Source organism: Gossypium hirsutum, chromosome D13 (genome assembly GCF_007990345.1).
Source record: "Gossypium hirsutum isolate 1008001.06 chromosome D13, Gossypium_hirsutum_v2.1, whole genome shotgun sequence".
NCBI classification, from domain to species: domain Eukaryota; kingdom Viridiplantae; phylum Streptophyta; class Magnoliopsida; order Malvales; family Malvaceae; genus Gossypium; species Gossypium hirsutum.
Genome location: NC_053449.1, coordinates 59790873 through 59815926, shown reverse-complemented (window position 1 = coordinate 59815926; position 25054 = coordinate 59790873). Strand labels below are relative to the sequence as shown.

General features: G+C 34.1%; 4 protein-coding genes across 5 annotated transcripts; 3 read left to right on the top strand and 1 right to left on the bottom strand.

Moving 5' to 3' along the window:
• The first annotated feature begins 1311 nt into the window (after positions 1-1311).
• On the top strand, positions 1312-3527 carry LOC107937960 (ATP-dependent zinc metalloprotease FTSH 4, mitochondrial). The gene is made up of 5 exons (XM_016870976.2): positions 1312-1322; positions 1482-2059; positions 2280-2516; positions 2618-2739; positions 2819-3527. Exons 1-5 carry the CDS (start codon positions 1312-1314, stop codon positions 3305-3307), a joined length of 1437 nt encoding a protein of 478 aa, XP_016726465.2. The 3' UTR covers positions 3308-3527.
• Positions 3528-4003: 476 nt separating this feature from the next.
• On the bottom strand, positions 4004-6861 carry LOC107937946 (beta-fructofuranosidase, insoluble isoenzyme CWINV6). The gene is made up of 7 exons (XM_041109355.1): positions 6617-6861; positions 6466-6474; positions 5292-6140; positions 5030-5193; positions 4704-4942; positions 4520-4610; positions 4004-4426 (listed from the first exon to the last, which is right to left on the bottom strand). Exons 1-7 carry the CDS (start codon positions 6798-6800, stop codon positions 4016-4018), a joined length of 1947 nt encoding a protein of 648 aa, XP_040965289.1. The 5' UTR covers positions 6801-6861; the 3' UTR covers positions 4004-4015.
• A 3017-nt stretch (positions 6862-9878) lies between these two features.
• On the top strand, positions 9879-15079 carry LOC107937980 (ATP-dependent zinc metalloprotease FTSH 4, mitochondrial). Its single transcript, XM_016871001.2, has 7 exons — positions 9879-11184; positions 11716-11779; positions 11926-12189; positions 12411-12647; positions 12749-12870; positions 12953-13429; positions 13766-15079. Exons 1-7 carry the CDS (start codon positions 11158-11160, stop codon positions 14693-14695), a joined length of 2121 nt encoding a protein of 706 aa, XP_016726490.2. The 5' UTR covers positions 9879-11157; the 3' UTR covers positions 14696-15079.
• Positions 15080-19019: 3940 nt separating this feature from the next.
• On the top strand, positions 19020-23946 carry LOC107937978 (histone deacetylase 2). Of its 2 annotated transcripts, XM_016870999.2 has the most exons (13): positions 19020-19501; positions 19595-19650; positions 19736-19853; positions 20027-20089; positions 20422-20490; positions 20600-20766; positions 20900-20964; positions 21052-21098; positions 21309-21353; positions 21437-21487; positions 21975-22061; positions 22959-23046; positions 23433-23946. In XM_016870999.2, the coding sequence occupies exons 1-13, from the start codon at positions 19211-19213 to the stop codon at positions 23540-23542; spliced, it is 1257 nt and encodes a 418-aa protein (XP_016726488.1). In that variant the 5' UTR covers positions 19020-19210; the 3' UTR covers positions 23543-23946. The 2 variants fall into 2 exon arrangements, with proteins under 2 accessions (XP_016726488.1, XP_016726489.1); XM_016871000.2 differs by lacking the exon at positions 23433-23946 and having other exon boundaries at positions 22221-22978.
• Positions 23947-25054: the final 1108 nt, after the last annotated feature.

Below are 25054 nucleotides of genomic sequence, written 5' to 3'. Positions count from 1 at the left end.
TAATAAAAGCTCTCCAGTCTTAGTTCTCATTAATATGCCTTTGCCTTCATGGCGATGAGACTGTATATAGAAAGACAAAGAGTCCAAGTGGGTTCAACCATGTGGATGACTTGGTCCACATCTGAACCACAGCTTGGAGTCGCAAAACCAGCTTGTCCCTTCAGCCCAGCCAAGCCAATCTTCCAATTGAACCACAGCTTGGTCCAATTGAATTTTCCAAAGCATAAAAAAGTATAATAATAAATCGAGCCTTAATGAATTGGATTTAAATTCCAAGTAAAAAAACCAAAATGTTTGTTTTTTTTCAGAAGATCGATGCTAGGATTCGTATATCGCAAAACGTCCTGCTTGCTAAGCTCCAACATTGCCTACTCATCTTCTCTATATAAATTCTCACTGATCCAATGACGAAAAGGGGAGTTGATTTGCTATGGCGCGTTTGATTATGTTATATAAAGACAAAACCTTGATTCGTGTGAGTTACTGTCAATTGAGAGCACAATCATTTTGCCTTTTGTCTTTCAAGGTTTTGATTATTTTATAGATCACATCCAAACATTAATATGTTTTTAAATTTGAGACAAAATTAAATTATAAATTTTTATTATTTTTTAGGTTAAAATATAATTTTATCATTTATAATTTAAAAATTTATAAATTATAAAGGGTTTAAATAAATAAATATATTTTAGGGGTTCACACCTGCATACATACAATACATACATATTTCTTTAGCTAAGCATAAGTACAGAGGTGTACAAACATACATTTTTAGCTAAGCATAAGTATAGAGATGCTGTGGAACAAAAGACAGCATAGTCCAAAGGCAAAAGAAAGTAGAAACAAAGGAGCAGATCAGAAGAAACCACCCAACAACAACAAAAACAAGTCCAAAGTTAAAGTCTAAAACACACCAAAAGGAATACAACAAAGCATAATAAAGAATGGAGAAACAGTATCACCACCAAGCCTAGAAACACCAACATCGCTCAACTCCATGCCTTTGCATATATCACCACAGTTTTGTGCCTCTTCACTCTGAAAAACGATTGAAAATGAAGTATTAGGAAAGAGAAAAATAAATAAAATCACCTAAATCAACAATATCACATAATAGAATTCCAGTGGTCAGTACTGTAAGAAAGTGTGAGAAGAGCTCCACTTATTATTCTAAATGATTACTATATTTTTGGTAGGTAAGGACAATTTTATATATGAATTGGTATAAATTTTGGTAAAAGGAAGATTGAATTTTAGTTTGTACCTCAAAAACCCCTGCCAGTTTCCACAATGCCTCCATCTTCAATCCAAATGCGTTCAATGTGAGCAATATTAGGACAGTCCAAACCAGTATCCATTTGGCATCTTTTCGATAATTGGGGACAATTAATAATTTTCAAGAACGTCAAAGAGGTGAAACGACGCATCCCCTCTGGCATTGATGTAAACTTAATGCATTCTAGAATCATCAGTCTCTGAAGAGAAGCTCGGTTTTGCAGAAACTCCTCTTGTAGAGAATGTAGATCTTTGACCTTATCAATTTCCAGATATTTCAGTTTGGAGAGAGGATATTTCAGATATTTCAGAGAAGTTAGCAATCACTGTTGGGACAGTATCGGAACTTGTTTAGTAAAGCTCATCTCGCTGGTATTTTTGTTTGTTTCAATCGAACTTTTTATTTTCTATCATTATCTTCATGGTTTTATTCTTCTTTATTTTTTCAATAAGATACCTGGTTTTCTGTGTTCTCAACTTAAAACTTTATTGCCTAAGCTGAAATCTTGTTGGAGTGCAGGTCATAGGTTTTTGATTGGCCAAAATAGGTTTAGGTCAAGCTATGCAGTCAATTTAGGTCGCAGACTCCGAGATGCTGATGAAGCTAGTGAAGCTGCTAGTTTAAGAGAAATTCACCATGGAAATGATCCTAAAGCAGTGATAAGACTATTTGAAAGTCAGCCATCATTACATTCTAATCCTTCTGCACCTTCTGAATATGTTAAAGCATTAGTCAAAGTCGACAGGCTTGATGAAAGCGAGTTACTTAAGACATTGCAGAGAGGTGAGTGGTCTTGCTATCTTGCATCTATAATTTCTCTTAAAATGATAATTTTGCAGTAAATTTTCTCCATTTTTCTGTACTTATCTTTGAATGTTGTTCCTAATTTGATAGTGCTAATAAATTCCGTGTTAAACTATTATTAACCATTTCTTTCTGAACAACTTCTGCTCTTTGCCTTTTGTATTATCTTTGTTGGCTAATAGATTATGCAAAATTACAGGTATCTCCAGTTCAGCAGTGGAGGAAGAGAGTAAAAGTGGCCTTTCAGCCTTTCAAAATGTGGGAAAATCGACAAAACACGGTGTCTTAGGAACTGCTAGTGCTCCTATCCACATGGTGACTGCAGAAGGAGGGAGTTTTAAAGATCAATTGTGGCGTACTTTTCGTAGTATTGCACTTGGCTTCTTGTTGATTTCTAGTGTTGGAGCACTTATTGAGGATAGAGGGATTAGTAAAGGTGGAATGTTTTAAGTGACAAGCTTTCTTCTAAATTATTTGTCCATGTTTTAACTGATAGTCCTTTTCCTGAATTCTGTCTGACTGGTATCCTTGTTTTAGGACTTGGTCTACACGAAGAGGTGCAAGTTGTAGAATCTAACACAAAATTTAATGATGTCAAAGGAGTTGATGAGGCAAAGGCAGAGTTAGAAGAGATTGTCCACTACCTTCGAGATCCTAAGGTGAATGCACTTTTTGATTTGGTAGATGTCTCCCTCTCCCTCCCTCACTCTGTCTCTAATTACCTTTACCTTCTTGCAGCGTTTCACTCGTCTTGGTGGCAAGCTTCCAAAAGGTGTCTTACTTGTTAGTCCACCTGGCAATGGGAAAACTATGTTAGCAAGAGCTATTGCTGGAGAGGCTAGTGTACCTTTCTTCTCCTGCAGCGGCAGTGAGTTTGAAGAGATGTTTGTTGGAGTTGGAGCTCGAAGAGTGAGAGATCTTTTTGCTGCTGCAAAGAAGCGATCCCCATGTATTATATTTATTGATGAGATAGATGCCATAGGTGGAAGCCGTAATCCAAAGGACCAGCAGTACATGAGGATGACTTTGAATCAGTTGCTTGTCGAATTGAATGGATTTAAACAGAATGAAGGAATCATTCTAATTGCAGCCACCAATTTTCCAGAATCATTGGATAAGGCACTGATTAGACCTGGACGATTTGACCGCCGCATCATTATTCCTTATCCAGATGTTGAAGGCCGGAGGCAGATTTTGGAATCCCACATGTCAAAGGTACTGTGTTGACTGTGTACAAGTCCATATGTTTTTGGAGTTCGAGCTTGAGTTGACATTTGTCAGTGGCTGATTGAGCAAATTATAGGCTGTACTTTGTGCAGACTGTGTTTAGCAGGCCCCATTGAAGCATGTATCATAAAATTTGGCTTGATATTAGCTTTTCAAGCATGCTTCTAATTGACGTCTCTGCTAATTTACATTTTGGTTCAATGACATCAACATTTTGTTGTCTGACTCTCCCATATTGGGTTTGCTTTGCTTCTAATTATTTGAATCATTGTATTATTACATTATTCTAAATTTAATATGTTTAAAAAAATTTATCTTCATAAAGGTTTTTCCCCAAATATTTTTAATATTATCAATCTAATTATAAATAAAATGTTTTAAAAACATCAAGCAGAACAATTATGATATATTACCATTACAATATTTTTAAGTTATAGTAATAAAATTTTTAAAACAAAATATTATTATAATATTACAAAATTATAAAACAAATATATAATTTCACATGCAAATACTTCAATATTTCTAAGTAAGTAATCTTTTACCTATCAATATTTTTTCAATTAACAAAAAAATTATAACTTCTTTTACCTTAAATTTATGGTATTATATAATAATATTTAATTATTTTATATAAATTAGGATTTGACTTTTAAATTTCACATGATTTTTTTAAGAAAATTAAACTGAATTGAATATTTCGAAGCATTAAAAAGTATATAATAATAATAATAAATCGAGCCATAATGAATTGGATTCAAAATCCAAGTAGACAAACCTAATTAAAAATCCTAATTTTAATACCCAATAAACACCTAAAGGGCCTGTTTTATTGTAAAAATGATCCGAACAAAATCGAGTGTCTACGGACCTGAACAATGGGTCATGTTCTTTACTTCTTCCTCGAGAAATCCTCGGATATAGTTTCGGGTTCCACCCTGCAGTTATCTGGGCTTTATTCATACTCCATGCATTCAACCTTGAAACTCTTACACTGAGACTTCCATTGTTGAATGCAAAAAGATGGGCTTCATCATTAATAGCAAGCTTTGGATAAACTCTTGTGGTGATAACACTTCTTCCTTTTCCACCAAAACTCTCAATTATGGAATGGTCTATCTGCAAAAAGGTGAACCAAGAAATGTAAAAATGGTAGAAACCAAAATCAAAATATACCGAAAAGGCCAGCAAGGTGAACACAAATCAACGCACCAAGGTTCTTAGTGAAACCATTTCCCGCTGAGGATCGATGTCTATGAAGGCTCCGTATGTGGTTTTATCTAACTCGTTCCGTAAAGAAGACCTGTTGAACAACATGTTTTGACATTGAATCAAATGAATGTGGATGACTTATTGCTTAAATTGTGGATAGTTATGGACAGAAATGGTGACTAACCTCTTTTGGTCACTGCACATAAGTACTTTATAGTCTTTATGGTCTCGGAAAACCCGGAAGAAAATCGCAGTTTGTTCAGTCAAGTCCTTTGTTGCCAAAGCTAATAAACCGAATGGTCCGAATTTTCCGGTCACAGATGCATCTTGTTTGTCACAGATTAGTTGGGGATCAACCAAACTGGTGTCTATGAACTCGGCCTCTTCTAGTTTGGGCAATTCAAACATTATTTCGATATCGGCCTTCCAACAGAGTAAGAAAATTGGTCATGAAAATGCAATTACGTCAAATACAAATGGGAAATTGATATGCAACCACAGAATACTCACCTGTGAAGCAGTGATGCCCGAAACTTCAAAAACCGACCCGCTTTCGAGCTGCTTGCCATAAACATAGACTTCATTGTCACGTAGACTATTGAGTTCTTCCACTGGCCACTGCACTAGTTGCTTGCCGTTTCGGTCAAGCCAAATCTTCCTTGGAATCGACTGCAAAGGATTATACATAAACCATTGAGATTGAGGATCAGTGTGATTCTAATACATCATGCAACATCAATAAATATGTAATGTCAATCACCTGAAGTCCAGACTCCAGACCATCCTTTCTTTAGATCATCTTCCATACTATCGGATTCATTTACCCAAGCGCATAGTATCCTTCGGTTCTTCTTACCATCAAAGAACGACTTTGAGGGGTAGAATTTACCGTAATCAAATCTCAAGTCCGAACTGGTCCCGGTAAAGTCAGCATCGGGAAGGAACCTTTCCTGCTCAGTAACGTAAGTCCCTACTATATAGTAATCATGGGAATTGAAACTTGCCTTCATGACATGCCTAACACTTGGGTTTTCAACAGAGGTGTCGACCCCATTGGTGCTGTTAATCGACACAGGAAAGAAATCTGGACACTCCCACATCTCGGTTTTCGACGACGAATAAAGAGGATCTCGATGCATAGTCCAATGAACAAAATCTTGACTTTGGTAAAGTATAGCCATGCCCTGGTTATTGCTATAGCTTCCAATGACTACTTTCCAGGTTCCATCGGGGCCCTGCCAAGCAGTTGTTGGATCTCTAAAGTTATCTCCTTTAACACCATCCGGTGGAGTCATTAGAGGGTTTCTAGAGTATTTGACCCATTCTACTAGCAATGGATCGGATTCATTTTTCGGGTTTGCCAGGTTTTGAACCTGGTTATAGTTAGCATCTATGCCGGTGTATAAAATAACAGGTTTATCCCCCGGAAGGATCGTTGCTGAACCGGACCAGCAACTTATGGCATCAAATGGCTCGGATGGAACAAGTGCATGATCAAGACCAAACCAGTTAATAAGATCATATGATGCAGAATGTGCCCAAACCATACCATCACCAAACCATGCACTATTTGGATTGTATTGGTAGAATAAGTGATAGACTCCCTTGTAGTACATTGGCCCTGCATGCATGGATGGAACAATTAAGTGTTTACAGATTTAACATGCTATATCCGGAATTTTAATTTTTCTTAAAATACCCGTGTTCGATATCTAGTCCGACACATGCTCGAGCATGGAACAGAGCATGATCTTCCTAATATATGAAAATATTTTAAATAAGAATTATACTCTTATTCCACACTCATCCTCGAATCTGTGTTACACATATAATTTAGACATGAGTACGAGGATATGATTTTTCTAAATCTGAGCAATATACATCTAAAGTACAAAAGGAGAAGGGAAAAAAGATAAGTTGAAACCAAAAGGAAATTGCTTTCTTACCGTTAGGATCTGTGTATTGAATGTCACCCATTTTCATCATCCCACCAATGAAGCAGATCAGCATAAAATCAAACACATTAAAGTCAGAGAATTGGGATGTTTTTTATTATTAAAAAAACATGAAGTTGCAAGAACAAGATTAGTTTCTTACCATTCAACCAGTTTTGAGGAGATTGGAAGTGATAAGCTGTTCTATAAGGCTGTTCTGCTTGCAATAAAACATGGAAAGATTGAAGACTTGTCTTGTCTGTCAGATAATCACAGTCTTCCACTTTATTCCCATTGATTAGCAGAAAACAAGAAAACCCAACAAACAGAAACAGAGATATATCCATTTTGTTCTCTCAAAAGAAGGCAGAGATGAACCAATGGGTTTTGTCTAAAGATCAAAAGCTAAGATTTGTAGAACATTTATATATATAAAAGAGGACAACGCAAGGACAATAACCCACGATGGTTAAAAGAAATATTTCTTAATTTGCAATAATTAAAAAAAAAAGAAAGAAAGAAACAAGTGTTGAGGTGTAAGAGTTATCTGATGGATTCCCTTTACAACATGAACTTCATTATTGCTGCGGTCAGCTTGAATTGCGTGTGGCTAATTTCTTGTTTAATTAAAATTAAAATATAATCTTAAACTAAGACTTGTAAAACATGTATGTATAAAAAAAGACCATGCAAGGACAATAACCCATGAATTGTTAAGAATTTACGCCATGATTAAAAGAAAGGCTTTATATATCATTTAGTATCTGAATTTGACATTTTTTTTAATTTGGCGCTTAAACTTTATTTTGGCCCAATCCGGTATTTGAATTTGACACTTTTTCTTAATTTGGTACTAAACTTTTTTGGACCCAATTTAGTACATGAACTTGGCATTTTTTTTCCTAATTTGGCACCTAAATTTTGTTTTAGGTTCAATTTGGTACCTAAATTTATTAAATGTTATACAAATTACCCAAAACATTAACAATGTTAATTTTTTTTTTGTTATGCTACAAAAATATTATCAATACCAGAGGAAATTCATGTTAAAAAATAGATACTGAGCTATACTTAATGAATTAATATTAAATAAGAAAAAAAATTAAAATCTCAAATTAAAAGAAATTCATTATTTTCAATTAATAAAATAATTAATTAATTAAAAATAAAAGTAATTTAACATATAAAATACAAAAAAAATATCATATCATCTGTCACATGTCGATCATATATTGATTATTTTTGCTACTTCATAAATTGGAGCAATTTGTAAAGTGTTTGACAAGTACCAAATTGAACAAAACAAATTAGGTACCAAAATAGGAAAAATAGTTAAGTTCAGGTACCAAATTGGATTCCCAAAAGTTTAAGTACCAACTTAAGAAAACTATCAAGTTTAGGTACCAAATTAGAAAAAAATGTCAAGTTTAAGTACCGAATTGAAAAAAAAATAGGTCCGAAAAAGTTTGAAAGGTTATATTAAGCTTAAAATAAATAATTCTTAATTTGCAATAATCAAAAATAAAAAAAAAATAATCTTAAACTAAGACTTGTAAAGCATTTATATATATATATAAAGACCATGCAAGGACAATAACCCATAAGAGGTTACGCCATGATTAAAAGAAAAAAATTATTAATTTGCAATAATTAAAAATAAAAATAATCTTAAATTAAGGATGAGTTTGAACGTTTACTTATGGTTAGTGTAAAAACAACGGTGATGATGAAATTAGATACTGTAATATGAAACAAAAAATAAACTAAACGTATCGTACTGCACTCCACCTCTCATCATACTCACTCTAAAATTTGTAAAACGAAAGAATTGTTGAGTAAGAGTTATCTTAAGCCTCCCTTTTACAACATAAACTTCATTATTGCTGCAATCAGCTTGAATTGAGTGTGGCTTATTTCTTGTTTAATTAAAATTAAAATATAATTATAAATATTTAAAGAGACATTGTATTTCCGAGAAGATAATTGCTATTCAACTTTATTCATAATTTTGAATATCTGTATTATTCTTCATATTCAAGGTTAACGGTTATTCTTTCTCACAATGTTGTCTTCAATATGTGAAATTACGATATCTTTTTTAGAGTACAATGTGTCTTACCATTACATTTAACACTTGTTAATTTTATATGATGATAAACTAAAATTTAAAATTCAATTTCAATTAGATCTATGAAGCGGAGGACATAAATTAGTTGAGTTTAACGGATTTGAGTATTAATATTTTTGAATCATTTCGGGTTATTATCATTTGTGTTTGTGAATTGATTTTTTAAAGTCAAATTATCTCGAGTTTATCTAAATCCTAATGTTTTTTAGTTTAAATAAAATAGGTTGGAATTATTGATTTTTTATTATTAAAGTGGGTTGAAATTGAAATTAATAAAAGCTCTCCGGTCTCAATTTTCATTATTATTCCTTTGCTTGCATGGCGTTGAGACCGTGGGTTCAACCATGTGGATTACTTGGTCCACATCTGAACCAACAACAGCTTAGAGTCGCAAAACCCGCTTCTCCTCAGCCCAGCCAAGCCAATCTTTTTCTTTTAAAAAGAAAAGAATTCATATATGGTGAGTCATCCGTACAATAGGTAGGCATTGGGTACATTTATCCTACTAACATGCTAAAGTAAAATAGAGAAAAACAAATAAAAATACTATTCAACAGTATAAATTAATGGTCCCAAACAGGGCCACAGCCTCTGAGAATAAACTTCTTCATAGTCGGGTAATTCATTCAAATCCAAAATTGTCCGAAATTTGAGAGAGCTTAGATAAAAATATTAGATTTGAAAAATAGATTTAGACAAAAAAAATAAAGCTCGTTTAAAATATGGGTTGAGCTTGAATTTAAACATTTAAGGCCCGAGTCTGGCCTTGCCCGTTTTAAGTTTATAATATTTTATAGTATATTATTTTTATATATTATGTAATTTAGAATACATTAAAAGAATAAATTTATACTAAATATATAATATTACTTTAATATAAATATTAAAATAATGTTAAGATGACTATATAAAAAAATTTAATAAATAAAAAATTATTAAATATTAATATAATATAATATAAATATTTTTAAAAAATAATATGAGTGAGCTTAAAATAGATTTGGATTAGTCTTTTATAAATATAGACGAATTTAAACAAAATTTTAGATCTATATTTTAAAATGAACTAAACTTAAACAAATATAAAATATGTTAATATCATGTTTAGGATCAACCTAAACCCGTTCATGAGCACCTCTACCTGAAACACTTCATTGATTATCAAGTTTTTAACAGGTGTTGAAGCACACGCTCCGATGAGCATTGAGACTTGGGCAAAGCCGTTGGGCCAAAACTCCGTTATCACCGTTGGGTTGAGCACTATAAATTCAGTTAAACACAACAAACAAGGAAAATAAAAGAAACTATCAACAGGTTTGGTGCCATCATTCAACCCATTTCTGGCTGCCTCGGTGCCCCCACCAAATGCTGATGAACCATGTCGCCATCGGAGCCACTGGAGCCGCCATTCCCTCCTCAGAGCAGGTTCTTTAGCTGCCATTAGTGACTCAACCGAATCCCTCATCTGCACTTTCATCTTTCTTAATTGGGATTCCCTCAACTCGAGCCAGCGCTTGGATTGGAGCAGCTTCTCTCTAACAACTCTGTTGCTTCTCCCTTTTGTTTGCAAATAAATTGGGTTAGTCAATTATTGACTTTAGAATTTAGGGTGAGTTTGGATTGATAGTGTACGATGCATTTAGTTTACTTTTTGTCTCATGTTACAGTATTTAATCTCATCGTCATCCCTATTTTTACACTAACCGTAAGTAAATGTACCGTCTATTCCTTAGATTGATTTATTAGTTATTGGGTTTAAATAAATAGATAAGTCCAGGTTTTTTAATTATTAGATTAGAAATAAATAAAATTTGTATTATTTTTAGGTTAAACTGTTAAAATAATAATTTTTTTTATTTCAGGTTACATTTTAGTCATTTATATTTAAATTTTTACGTTTTAGTCACTTACGTTAACGTATTGTAACATTTTAGTCACTGAGTCATTAATTACAGTTAACGGTGTAACGATAAGCTAATGTGGTACGTTAAATCATCATTTCAAACAAAAATTTTAGATTAAATTATACATTTGTTCCTACATTTTCTCATTTTGAGTAATTTAATTTTTTTTCTTTAACATTCTTTTAACATTCTTTTTTTTTCATTATCTTCTGCTTCTTCTTTTATTTTCCTCTCTTCTTCATCTCCTTTTAACATAGTTTTTTTTATACTTTCTATTATTTGTTAAAACTAAAAGAGAAGAAGAAATGGAAAATAAAAATAAATAAATTTGAAACCCAATCAGACTAAAAAATCTCAAGGAAATTGCAAACAAAAAGAAGAAAGGGTAAATCTGACAATTCACAAGGAAGATCTTCTCATCGTGACAGAAACTTATTACAGTGCGCATCATCATCAAAATAAAAGCCTAAAAACATTTTTACAAAAATTATAAAATTAATCTAACGATCCATCTCGCTTTCTAGATTTTCCATCTTTCTAACCCTCTTTCTCATAAAATTTGACCCTCCCCTTTATTTTCTCGCTAACCAAACAAACCCATCAAGCACCGGGGAGAGAAAGAAAGAATAAGAAGATCAGATTTTTTTTCTCTTAGGTCTCTGCAAAAAGGCGATGGCTTGGAGAAGCCTAATCTCTCAGGTTATTTCCCCTCTCTTTCGAGCTTCTTTTTGCCTAGCTCTTTGTGTATATATATATTTGTGCAGTGATTGTTATTTATATATTGAATCTCTATGATATGAAGTTTTAATATTTGGGGATTGAGGGAACCCTAATTTAAATAAATTAAAGATATTGCCTTGGACACTTGAATAGTTGAATCCGAGATATGTATTAGTGGAGTAGGAAAAATTGAAAAAAAAATGGAATCTTTTATTTTAATTTCCATTGGTCGTAACAAAAGATACTCATTTGCTTGAGCTGATTGAGACTTTTATTGGCGCAAACACTTGGTTTTTCTTTTTTAAGCTTTTGCAATTTTCATTTCGTTAAATGCATATTTGTAAATGTCGTCTCCCATTAGATATTGTTAGAAGTAGTGTATTTTTGCAATAATTGGATCGGTGAGAAACTTAGTTAATGCTTTTTGTGGGTTATTTTTGCTTATTATAGAGTAATTTGTATGTATATTGCTTTAGATAAACAATAAGCCTCGTTTCCATCTTAAAACAGGTATCAAGACAGCAATCACGGTTGGGACAATATCGGAACTCGTTTAGTAAAGCTCATCTCTCTGGTATTTGTGTTTGTTTCAATCGAACTTTTTATATTCTATCATTATCTCCATGGTTTTGTTCTTCTTTATTTTTTCAATAAGATAACTGGTTTCTGTGTTCTCAACTTAAAACTTTGTTCCTAAACTGAACTCTTGTTGGAGTGCAGGCAATAGGTTTTTGAGTGGCCAAAATAGGTTTAGGTCAAGCTATGCAGTCAATTTAGGTCGCAGACTCCGAGATGCTGATGAAGCTAGTGAAGCTGCTAGTTTAAGAGAAATTTACCATAGAAATGATCCTGAAGCAGTGATAAGACTATTTGAAACTCAGCCATCATTACATTCTAATCGTTCTGCACTTTCTGAGTATGTTAAAGCATTAGTCAAAGTTGACAGGCTTGATGAAAGTGAGTTACTTAAGACATTGCAGAGAGGTGAGTGGTCTTGCTATCTTGCATCTATAATTTCTCTTAAAATGATAATTTTGCAGTATTTTTTCCCCATTTTTTTGGAGTGATCTTTGAATGTTGTTTCTAATTTGATAGTGCTAATAAATTCCCTGTTAAACTAGTATTAACCCATTTCTTTCTGAACAATTTCTGCTCTTTGCCTTTTCTGTTATCTTTGTTGACTAATAGATTATGCAAAATTACAGGTATCTCCAGTTCATCAGTGGAGGAAGAGAGTAAAAGTGGCCTTTCAGCTTTTCAAAATGTGGGAAAATCGACAAAAAATGGTGTCTTAGGAACTTCTAGTGCTCCTATCCACATGGTGACTGCAGAAGGAGGGAATTTTAAAGATCAATTGTGGCGTACTTTTCGTAGTATTGCACTTGGCTTCTTGTTGATTTCTGGTGTTGGAGCACTTATTGAGGATAGAGGGATTAGTAAAGGTAGAATGTTTTAAGCGACATGTTTTCTTCTAAATTATTTGTCCATGTTTAAACTGATAGTCCTTTTCCTGGATTCTGACTGACTGGTATCCTTGTTTTAGGACTTGGTCTACACGAAGAGGTGCAAGTTGTAGAATCTAACACAAAATTTAATGATGTCAAAGGAGTTGATGAGGCAAAGGCAGAGTTAGAAGAAATTGTCCACTACCTTCGAGATCCTAAGGTGAATGCACTTTTTGATTTGGTAGATGTCTCCCTCTCCCTCCCTCACTTTCTGTCTCTAATTACCTTTACCCTTCTTGCAGCGTTTCACTCGTCTTGGTGGCAAGCTTCCAAAAGGTGTCTTACTTGTTGGTCCACCTGGCAATGGGAAAACTATGTTAGCAAGAGCTATTGCTGGAGAGGCCGGGGTACCTTTCTTCTCCTGCAGTGGCAGTGAATTTGAAGAGATGTTTGTTGGAGTTGGAGCTCGAAGAGTGAGAGATCTTTTTGCTGCTGCAAAGAAGCGATCCCCATGTATTATATTTATTGATGAGATAGATGCCATAGGTGGAAGCCGTAATCCAAAGGACCAGCAGTACATGAGGATGACTTTGAATCAGTTGCTTGTCGAATTGGATGGATTTAAACAGAATGAAGGAATCATTCTAATTGCAGCCACCAATTTTCCAGAATCATTGGATAAGGCACTGATTAGACCTGGACGATTTGACCGCCGCATCATTATTCCTTATCCAGATGTTGAAGGCCGGAGGCAGATTCTGGAATCCCACATGTCAAAGGTACCGTGTTGATTGTGTACAAGTCCATGTGTTTTTGGAGTCCGGGCTTGAGTTGACATTTGTGCAGACTGTGTTTGGCAGACTTTGTGCAGACTGTGTTTAGCAGGCCCATTGAAGCTTGTATCATAAAATTTGGCTTGATATTGGCTTTTCAAGCATGCTTCTAATTAATGTCTTTGTTAATTTACATTTTGGTCCAATGACATCAACATTTTGTTGTCTGACTCTCCCATATTAGGTTTTTGTTGCGTCAGACTAACCATTGGTATTGGTCATATCTTTCTGGTAGAATCATTGAGCCATGCAAGTCTAACCATTCATTCTGTTCCATTACAGGTATTGAAGGCAGGTGATGTTGATTTAATGATCATTGCTAGAGGTACTCCTGGATTCTCTGGTGCTGATCTTGCAAATCTGGTCAATGTTGCTGCAGTGAGTGCTGCAATGCATGGTGCTAAAGAAGTGACAATGGTAGATTTGGAGTACGCAAAGGACAAGATCATATTGGGAAGTGAACGAAAGTCAGCTGTCATTTCTGAAGAGTCACGAAAATTGACTGCTTTTCACGAGGCTGGCCATGCTCTTGTTGCCATCCATACGGAGGGGGCACTTCCTGTTCACAAAGCAACAATAGTCCCTCGAGGGATGGCTCTTGGCATGGTGTCCCAGTTGCCTGAGGTGGATCAAACAAGCTTCTCCCGAAAACAGATGCTTGCTAGGCTCGATGTTGCATTGGGTGGTTGGGTTGCAGAAGAGCTCATCTTTGGAGAAAACGAAGTTACTTCCGGTCCACGCTCTGATCTTGAGAATGCAACTGAACTGGCCAGATCCATGGTTACAAAGTATGGCATGAGTAAAGAAGTGGGACTTGTTACCCATTCTTATAATGATGATGGTCGGAGCCTAAGCACCGAGACTAGACATCTTATAGAGAAAGAAGTGAAGTACTTACTGGAGAAGGCTTATAACAATGCAAAAACCATCCTCACTACCCACAGCAAAGAACATCATGCACTTGCTAATGCATTGCTCGAGCATGAGACACTCACAGGAGCTCAGATTAATGCTCTGCTGGCGCAGGTTAACTCTCAGCAGCAGCAACAAGAACAGCATCAAGAGGTGATTGTAGCACAGAATGGACCTCAGTCCAACCCAGTACCACCAAGTCCTAGTCCAGCTGCATCAGCTGCAGCCGCAGCAGCTGCCGCAGCCGCAGCGGCAACTGCTGCAGCTAAAGCCAAAGGTGTTGCTCCTGTTGGATCTTAGCATGCAAGGCACTGGTAGAGGCACAATCAGGTAGTTATTTCTCGAATTGAATGTACACATACATATTCTCAAGCCTTTTTGAGTTTGTAGCTTTGCATGATTACTGCCACTGGGTTTTATCTGTTTATAACCTTGTGTCTGATGTGACTGAAAGATGTAGAAGATGAATTATATGGCAGCTGTGTCGTAACGATAAGTGGCATTAACTTGAGTAATAGAAAAATGCATGGCATCACCCTTCCCCTTGCCCACGTTCTTTTGTTGGGGTTTCCCCTTTTGATTAAACAATTTTCTTCATACACTGATAATGTTCCATTTAAGGGTTTACCCTCCTGGGGATTTGTTTGTAAAGCGTTGATAATAAAGTACCTTTTGATCGCTTTCTCTGCTGGTTTTGACTTATTTGGATTCCGAATTGAGGCTCGAGTCATTTGTGAAAAAAGAGGCTCTCTTTTATTTTCTTTCTCATGCCTTGGGTCATTTCACAACTACAAAGCCAACAGTTCAGAACCCGTTTTTGGTTGCTCGTTTCTTGCATTAATGGCTGAGTCTAGGTCCATTTCTTAAGATGAATTTTCTTGTATGATGTATCCCCTGTTAGCTGTGAATCCCAGCATGGTTATATTGCTCTTTTACTTTAGAGATTATTTCAGGTCACAAGAACGTGATAATAAGATCTAATGATAACCCAAGTCACTTTCTTTCTTGATAGATATAAATGTACATCCGATCCTTATTTTGCCACATCAATTTGGCAATTTCCACTAGTTTCTGATAGATTTGCTAAGTGAAATATATATATACGGCCACAGATTCATTCATGCATACATAGGATTGATTCACAACACTCTACGTGGCACGTCTTTCCATCATTTAAAAAAATTATTTTATTTATGAATGAAAACTAATAACATGAAGGATCCATCCGCAAAAATCATTCCAAGTATTGTCCACTCGCTCAAAACGTCATTAGAATTAAATAATACATTGAGTTAAATTACAATTGAAACACTTTTCCATCGAGCGGTATCTTAAAAGTAGAAGCGAAATAAAATCATTTTTGGTGCGTTTTGGATGAAAACATAGCAGCTAAAGAGAGATTTTTCCTCATCCTTGGTTACCTGACATTAGCAGAGCGGTGGTGGATGAGCTCAGACCTGAGAATCTGCTGAGAGGAGAGAAGGTACTGGCATCGGAAACATGTTCCCACGATTTGATTGATTTGGAATCTTAAGGAAGAGATAGAAGTGGGAGGGTGGAAGTTTGTATTGACCAATCGCTTTCAACGCTGCTGCATGGGCACGATTTGATTCTATTATGACGACTCTAATGGTATTGTCAGTGTCCCTCTCAATAATATACACGTTGGATGATTTTTTTAAAAAGAACCTTAAAACGAAGCAATTATCCAGAAACTAGGCTTTAAACAAGAAGGTTAAAATTACTGGCCGTCTAGAAAATTTGTTTCACGGTTTAAAATCTAATAAAATATTTTAAAATAATTAAATTTAATTTTAAAAATATTTTTTATTATTTAAGTTCAATTCTGATAGATATGAGGCATAAAAACCCTTTTTCAAGTCTGATTTATGAATAAGTATACTCCGAATCCTCTTCAATTAAACATGTTCCTTTGCATTAATGAGAAATGATTGTATGAAATTGTGATTTTAACGTTATTTTTATTTATTTCCAATAGAAGAATGATAGGAAAAAGCTGACAATCAGGATAAAAAATTTGATTTGTTATTTTTCTATTGGAAAAGAATAAGGATGACATAAAATTACAGTTGCATACAATCCATTCTCTTGCATTAATAACTAGACCCTGATGATGTTTTACCACTTGTAAGCATTTCATGTCATCACAATCTTTTCAAGTTGTAATCTCGCCCGTTACATTGCTAGTATGACTTTGTCAAGTAGCAACACCTCATCGAAGCTCGGCTTCATGGAAGTACATTGGCATGAAACGTTGGCCTTCTTCAATTTATCTTGTAAATTATAGGTGTTGGGTTCTTTCTTACACATAAGACACGTGATACCTCGCTTAGTCTATTTCCGTCCCATTACAATCTATTTAGAAAACTACTATGTTGTCTACTAAACCGACCACAATGAGATTTGCATTATACATGCGTCAAGATCCTAAATTAAAAAATGGATCACCTTCACCAAATACAACTCGCCACACATTTACCATTGTGTGTTCTATTGTCTAAGCCTCCAGCCCTCTCTTGTACTCAACAAAGTTAAATTTAAAATTGAAAACAAAAAATATATATTTGTTATCTTTGTATTTCTTTAACCATCATCCATGGTTAACTTTTCAAAATTATAAATATTTAACTATAAGCATGTTTAATTTTAACATATTTATTTATACTAATTATAAAACTTTTAATTAACTTAGCATGATGAATTAAATAGATAAATTTAGATAATAATATAACTAAATATAGATGTCAAAAAATGTAAATAAATTTTAACTTAAAAAAACAAAACTCACATTGTCTTTAACAAAACAGAACTCACATACTTAAGAAACTGTCCACTTTCACAATTTCCCACTTTTTTTTTCATAATATTTTTAAATATATTTCTCTAACTAAATTCATTTTTTTAATATTTCATAATTATCTTAAGAAAACTACTTTTTATACTAAAAAGACTATTAATTTATTTTTAAAGCTTTTTTATCATCAACATTTTTTTACTAAACGGTTGTGTTATAATAAATGTCGATAATGACAATAGAACGATTGTAAAACAATAAGAAAATAAAAAATAAAATACAGATTTTACGTAAAAACCCTTTTGAGAAAAAATTACGAACGAAGGAGGAGAAATTCACTGTTAAAAATTGAATAATACAAGAGGAGTTTTGACTATACAGGTATGTTCTTGACATTTCTGGATCCTAGGCAAAACAATAAAATAGGGTTTTAGGTTTCTTACAAGTTGGAGAAAAAAAAATTTAGGTCTCATAAAAGTTGGTAAAAAAATTTTTGAACTCTTTAAAAACTGGAAGACAATATTTTAGACCCCTTTCAGACTTGGGTCCTAGGCAACCGCACTTCCAGAGAATTCCCAGGGTTGAGCCTACGACTACATCTATTTAAATGCTGAAAAATTCTATTCTAATCAATGTCAAACACAATAAATGTAGTTCTAAATCTAAATCATAATAAATCTGGATAAGACTTATAGACTTAAAAGCATAATAAAATCTAGAGAGAATTTACACATGATTTATATCATGAACATCAACCTTATCCCTAAATAAAAAATTCTAACAAAATTAAATTTAAATATTTAACAAATTCAAATATCTAAAGAATAATTATAAATAATTTTATATGGTGCTACTTAGATTTAATCGAATCGGGACATGAAGAAGCTCACTCAAAAATTTTCGAATAACATATCGAGGGTAAATCTATTGAAAATATATTCCCTTATTTTACCACTATAGATATTTCTTTAACAAAATAAGTAAATTTGAATCACACCCTCTAACAAATTGTCTGACAGCTCCATACAAATTCTATAAAAACTCATTTATACATCCTAACGAACCATGTCCATCTTCGTGAAAAAGACCCGCTCGAAATGAACCATGCAATGCTAAATAATAATAAAGTTTCATTAAAAGTAGATTTTGGATAGTATTAAAAAATTTAACTTTCCATGGATTTTTTCTCTACCTATGGATTCAATTGATTATATTTATAATTAATTATTTGTTATTAAAATCTAAATTTAATAAATATTTAGAGGTGTTCATGGATCAGGTTGAGTCGAGCCTAAACATGATATTAACATAATTTATGTTTGTCCAAACCCGGCTCGAAATATGGGTTTAAAATTTTATTCAAATCCGTCCATATTTATAAAAGAGAAATCCAAGCCCATTTTAAATCCGCTGGTAGTATTTTTTTTAAAATATTTATTTTATTTTAATATTTAATAAATTTATATATATCTTATATAGTCATCTTAACATTATTTTAATGTTTACATTTAGAGTAGTATTATATATTTAATATAAATTTATTTTTTAATGTGTTTTAAATTATATAATATATAAAAATAATATAAGTTGGGTCAGGCCGAGCTTGGTCTTTGAATGTTTAAGCCCAAACCCAACAAATATTTTAAACAGGCTTATTTTTTGTCCAGGCCCTTTCGGGTGTAATATTTTTGTCTAAATCTTCTTAAATTTTGAGCAAACTTTTAGAATCAAACGGATAACCAACCGATAAACAGCTTTAACCCTATCTTGCTATATTAATAACAACATCCAAACTGATGAATCCAACTAACATTCCATTGATAATTTTGTTCTTTGCTTCCACCTTTAAGAAAGGAATACATTTTCTGATATAAAGAATCTGAAATCGATAGAATTTTACCACACCTCTTAAGCCATTCCGTACTTTTGTTTTTTATTGCGTCTGTGCCACCGCTTTGTGTTACAAAAACGAATTTATTTAAAAGCTTGAAACCAACGCGATGACGATTCCTTTGCTGACGCTCTCACACCAGCAACCGTTTTGGAAGTTTAGAACTCACCGAGTCATTGCAAACACCACCGAATCAACTCGTAATCTCTGCAAATCGACCCTATATTTGTTCCTCGCACTCGCCACTCCTTTCATTGCATATCGCTGCTTTAACTCCTTTACAATGTTTTGGTCTTCGTCTTCGTCATCCTCTCAACCCGCTACCAAAATCGATGCCGGATCTCTCCGCCGTCAACGAATTAACTCTAGCAAGCTCTATCAGCCTGATGCTTCCTCCAAGGTAACTTTTATCTTGTTAATTATATAAAATTTTCATATATGATAAATAAATTGTTTGTTTCTAGCTTGAAATTTTGAAATTTTCATTTTACAGGTTCCAGTTATCTACTCTTCTTATTACGATATCAGCTTCCTCGGAATTGAGAAACTGTAAGATATTTTGAATTTGATTTTATTTTTTAAAATTTGATTAACCGGTTTTAGAAAATTAGTTAGTTATTCGCGGTTGATGTAGGCATCCGTTCGATTCTTCGAAATGGGGTCGGATATGCCGATTCTTGATGTCGGAAGGTTACCTGGAAAAAAAATCTATTGTTGATCCATTGGAAGCTTCAAGGGAGGACCTACTTGTGGTAATTGAATGTTTTTTCCACTCACTTTGTTTATACACTGAGGCTTATGCTTATTGAGGAAAAAGGAAGATCATAGGTGATGGAAAATATAACTCTTAGTTAATGAGGCATCTATCTGTAGCAGGCGCTGTAACCTAATGCTTGTATTTTCTTCCCCGATATTCTCGGGATAGGTGCATACAGAAGCATACCTGAACAGCCTGAATAACAGCGTGAATGTTGCCAGGATAACTGAGGTACCTTGTAGAATTTCCTTATGCAATAATTTGGTTGTTTTTAGTATGAAGTTAATTTTTGCTTCCTTGGATTTTACTTATTTCGTTGCCAGTCGCAACTATCTAGTGTGATCTTGTGGCTCTGCTTAAAAATGGGATTCTCCAGAAAAAAAATAGCAAGATTGCTTGGTTTTATTTATTACTGTTTTGGGTTCATGGGAATTTTGTGTGTTGCATGCCCAATATTTTACTGGCTATGTTTGTTATGGTTCGATGTTTTTGGCTGAGAACTAAGTAGTATCAAATGATGTTATTGTACTTCTTAGATTGATTCAAGGCACTGTGTTGTGTAGGTTCCTCCTGTAGCAATGTTACCCAATTGGCTTGTTCAGATGAAAGTTCTTTATCCCTTCCGAAGGCAGGTAAAGCCATAGAATCATAGTCTGTCTTGGAGCTAATTACATCATTTTCTTTTTCATTGGAGATTCAGTTTTTTGTGAAACTAGGATTATACTGATCATATTACTACAGGTGGGTGGAACTGTTCTGGCGGCTAAGTTAGCGATGGACCGAGGATGGGCTATCAATGTTGGGGGAGGGTTTCATCATTGCAGTGGTGGAAGGGGAGGTGGATTTTGTGCATACGCAGATATTTCCCTTTGCATTCATTTTGCTTTTGTTCGGTTAAATATATCAAGGTAATAGAAAGTCAAGATTAAAAATAATAAATGCAGTCCTTGCAATCTTATATGGCATCCTATTCTCAACTAATCTATTGACTATATCTTTTATTAATGGGCTATTCTCCTTATACTTTATAATATTTTTTAGGGTGATGATAATTGATTTAGATGCACATCAAGGAAATGGTCATGAAATGGATTTTGGTAATGACGGTAAGGATGCTTTAATTTTCCTCATGGTGCTTTATCTTGGTTTTCTTTTTCTTTTTTAATTTTCTATGTTTGTGTTTTAACTGGCAGAGCGTGTGTACATCCTGGATATGTACAATCCAGGAATCTACCCATTTGTAAGTGCTTGCTTTCTATATTTGTATTGCATTTTCTCTAGTTGAACTTGAACAGCCTCTTCTCCTACACGATAGTATGTACTGTCCTTTTAACTGTTATTTTTTTGCTCTATGCAATGAGTTCCGACTTTTTTCTCTTGAAATATCAATTTAAGAGGACAACTCACCTTACCTTCTGGTTTTATTATTATTTTCATTCAATCTTTTCAGGATATGACTGCTAGAAATTATATTAACCAGAAGGTTGAAGTGGTGGTGAGCATCTAGCATCTTGTTAATGAAGTTAGCTTATTGCTTGCTAGGTCTTTAGCTGATTTAATATTCCGATATATGAACAGACTGGGACTGCAACTGTTGACTATTTGGACCAATTGGATAAAGCACTTGCGGTATAGATTTTTTCAGCTATCTTCAACATGCTTTTTTCTGTTTTTCGCTGGATCTTTTCTCAATTCTGATGTCCATATCTGCTGTATTTTATCTGACAACACTAATGCATCTTTGCCTGACACCTTTACTCACAAATAAGTCCGTTTTATGTGTCTGTCTTGGTTTTGACTTTGTCATTTACTATTTTTAATCGTATTATTTCAAATGCATTTAGTGCTTATACTGTGTCTCTGCCTCTATCTATTCTTTTATTTATTGTTGTCATAATGTCTGATGCTTTTTAACTCTGGTGCACTCTGACATGATTTCATCAGCATTTTTGCCAACTCGGGCTTCATCTTTTGCTTTGCATTTTTATCTCTATTATGTTCTCCTCTTTTCTTTTCATTTACTTGTTATCTTTAACTAATTTTGTACTATGAATACCGTAGTAAAAAGTTGTTCTTATGTCGTTATTGCATTGTAGTTATTAGTTACAAATGCCAGGTAGCGGGGAGTAATTTTGCCCCCGAGTTGATTGTTTACAATGCTGGAACTGATATTCTCGATGGAGATCCACTGGGTGGATTAAAGGTAAATTCAATCATAGGATCCATTTGCTTAATTGTGTGCTTTCTATTCTTTTTCTCCCAGTACTTTTCCTCTTCTATGAGAAGTAAAGCAGATCTTCATTAGACTCACACTTTCTGTGAATCAATTGTCTCTGAGTCATCAACTTAACTTTTGGTGAAGAATTGTCCTTTCAATGATGGCCCTGGAGAGTGGAGAGCAGCCTAAACATCATACAGAAAGAAGGAAGCTGATGCTGGTTGCAGGAACACATTCCTGTTTTATCTCATATTATGTGCTAACATGGTCATGTTGATTCATATGAGATTTTGTGTTCATCTCCCTAAAAACTCTGCAGAGCTTCACTTGCCTGCTTATAGGTTAACTGAACAGCGCTGCATTAGGATGATGCATCTTCAGACCACTAGAAGCAGATTAGAACGGTCGTTCTTTTCCACTAAACTGTGAAAGAAAATCCTTCATTTATAGTACATTCATTTCAAATAAGTAGTTTTGAACCAAAAAGGGAAGTAGATAAGTAGCAATGAGGATTAGATTATCATGCAAAATTACAGAGATTTTCTGTATCTTAAATGTTGGTTTAACTCTAGAAATATCCTACAAGATTTCGGGGATATAATTCTAGATGGGCTGCTTGGCATAATCCGGAGTATCAGTGCTTGCAGTGAAGGGATGGAGTGTCGCATGTGAAAAACAAAAAGTAAAAGAAAGTTTGAGACGACTACAACCAAGAAGGGTGCTTAAGGCAGTTCATTTCTGTGCCCCTTTAAATTCTGGGGCATTCAGTAAAATACACCATGTTTTATTTTTAAAATATTTCTTTTTATTGGATGGTGCATCTCTGCATAATTAATATTTGCTAGTTTTCACTTGCGGCTACTCGTCACTTAAAATTTTCAGGTCAGTCCAGAGGGGGTGATCAAAAGAGATGAGAAGGTCTTCAGGTTTGCTCGTGATAGAAAGATCCCTATTGTAATGGTCACATCAGGTTCGTATCTTCAAACCTTTATATTTATGCTTGAAGCAAACAACAAATAGACGATGCCTTGCTTTATGCAAAAGACGACAACTGCCCTCCTTACATTAATTAAGAAAAATATTTTCATTTCAGTCACTGATCGGTGTTGGTCCCTTTGATAATAGCCAAGATATAGTTCTCCCGCTTATCGTTTGTGTTAATGGAAGGAAAAATAAATAGAAAGAATTGTTTATTTACTTTCCACTATATATGAACAAGACTGCTGGAGCTAAGTTTGAAATTACCACATTGGATGGATCCTCAATGTAACCTGAGATGACGAATATCATAAAAACATGTCTGATTCTGTTCAAGCTTCACCCATCATAACATACTTATCCATTTTCTTGTTTTAGGTGGCTATATGAAAACCAGTGCCAGAGTCATAGCAGATTCCATTATAAACCTCTCAAATGAAGGCTTGATAGAGACAAATGTCCACAGCGGAAGAAAAATAATGATATAAGGCTACTTTGCTATCAATAAACAACTCCATTACAAAGGTCAGTTCTACTGAAGAATCCCAAGGCATGAATACTATCCAAGTTACTCACATGTTTGTAACCGAAAGTGATCCTTACTATATAAGCAGGCAAATAGGAGAAATTAGGAGATAGAAGTGTGAGTTTTACATAGGAATAATACTCATAGGAGCATGAGTGTGTCTCGAGTTGTTATTCAAGTAGTTTGCAAGGCAGTATCTTAGGGATTAGCTTGGCTTGGTCTTCCTTGTACACGAGGTATGGCCGCTTGCCGTGTGTCTACCTTCTCTCTTAGGTTATCGAATAACTGATATATAAGGAAGCTTGTTTAATGCACAAATGTTTGTGTAAATGCAAATATGCAGTATATAGCTTATTTTAGTTTCAACAATGTGATCATTTCGATGCTGCTATGTGTTTCCTGCGTCTATCTTCTCCTATATTTGTTGTTTTTAGAGTCCAACAGGCAAAGGAGATGAGAGCTATTCCCAAAAATGTCGCTTCTAATTAGGTGAATGTACCCGAAAGCCCTTCTATTATAGATACATGATCAAATTAGTCCCTCTACTATTAAATTGATCAATTAGTCCTTGTACTATTAAAATGAATCAAATAAGGTCAAACTGAAATAGAATTAACATTTTATGTTTAAAAAATATCATTTATTATTTAACAGATCAAACATTTTTAAAGTTTTTATGGCTCTATAAATGAAATATTTTGTTTAGAATTGAATTGAAATTGAAAAAAAAATTTAAGACATTTTTTATACAATAAATGTCACATTTGTCACAATATGGGTTTATTTGATTTCTTTTAATAATATAGGTGTAAGGGCCCAATTTTGCCTGGGCACTACACAGAAACAATAAATAAATAATAAATTAACAATCCAGTCCAAATATTACAAGCCCAAAACAAACAAAAACCCTAAAGCCCATGACCCAATCTTTTCAAAAAAAAAAGCTAAAAAACCCTAGCTCCCCTTAAGACACCAATGTCGTTGCCCTCCACGTGAACGGGCACATCGCCCGAGATTCGTGCCCCAAAGCCGACCCTTCCTCTGTTGCCATTACACCGAAATGGCAAAGGCCAGGGTCTCCTCCTTTGTTGACCTCGTGAACCTATAAAAGAGAACAAAAAGAAGACAGAAGCAGCACAAAGATAGCAGTAGAGAAACAGTAACAAACTTGAGTAGTAAACAGTGTAATATGGCTATAAAAGCCATCACCAAATTGTAATACTGACAGAAGAAAATATACAGAGAAAATAATTGAATACAAGAATTAACAATCAGATATAGATTCGAAAACAAAAAGGTGATTTTTTTCATTCATTTTTATTTTTGAAATATATAAAGTAAAAAAAAAAAACAAAATCTTTTACCCTTTCTTTGTCGGCGTCTTGCTCTCTGTTTTGCAAGGCCGACTAACCTTCGGGGTTGGCTAAACGGTCACAACGAAAGAGGGCAGATCCGAAAGGTTCTTTTATTTTTT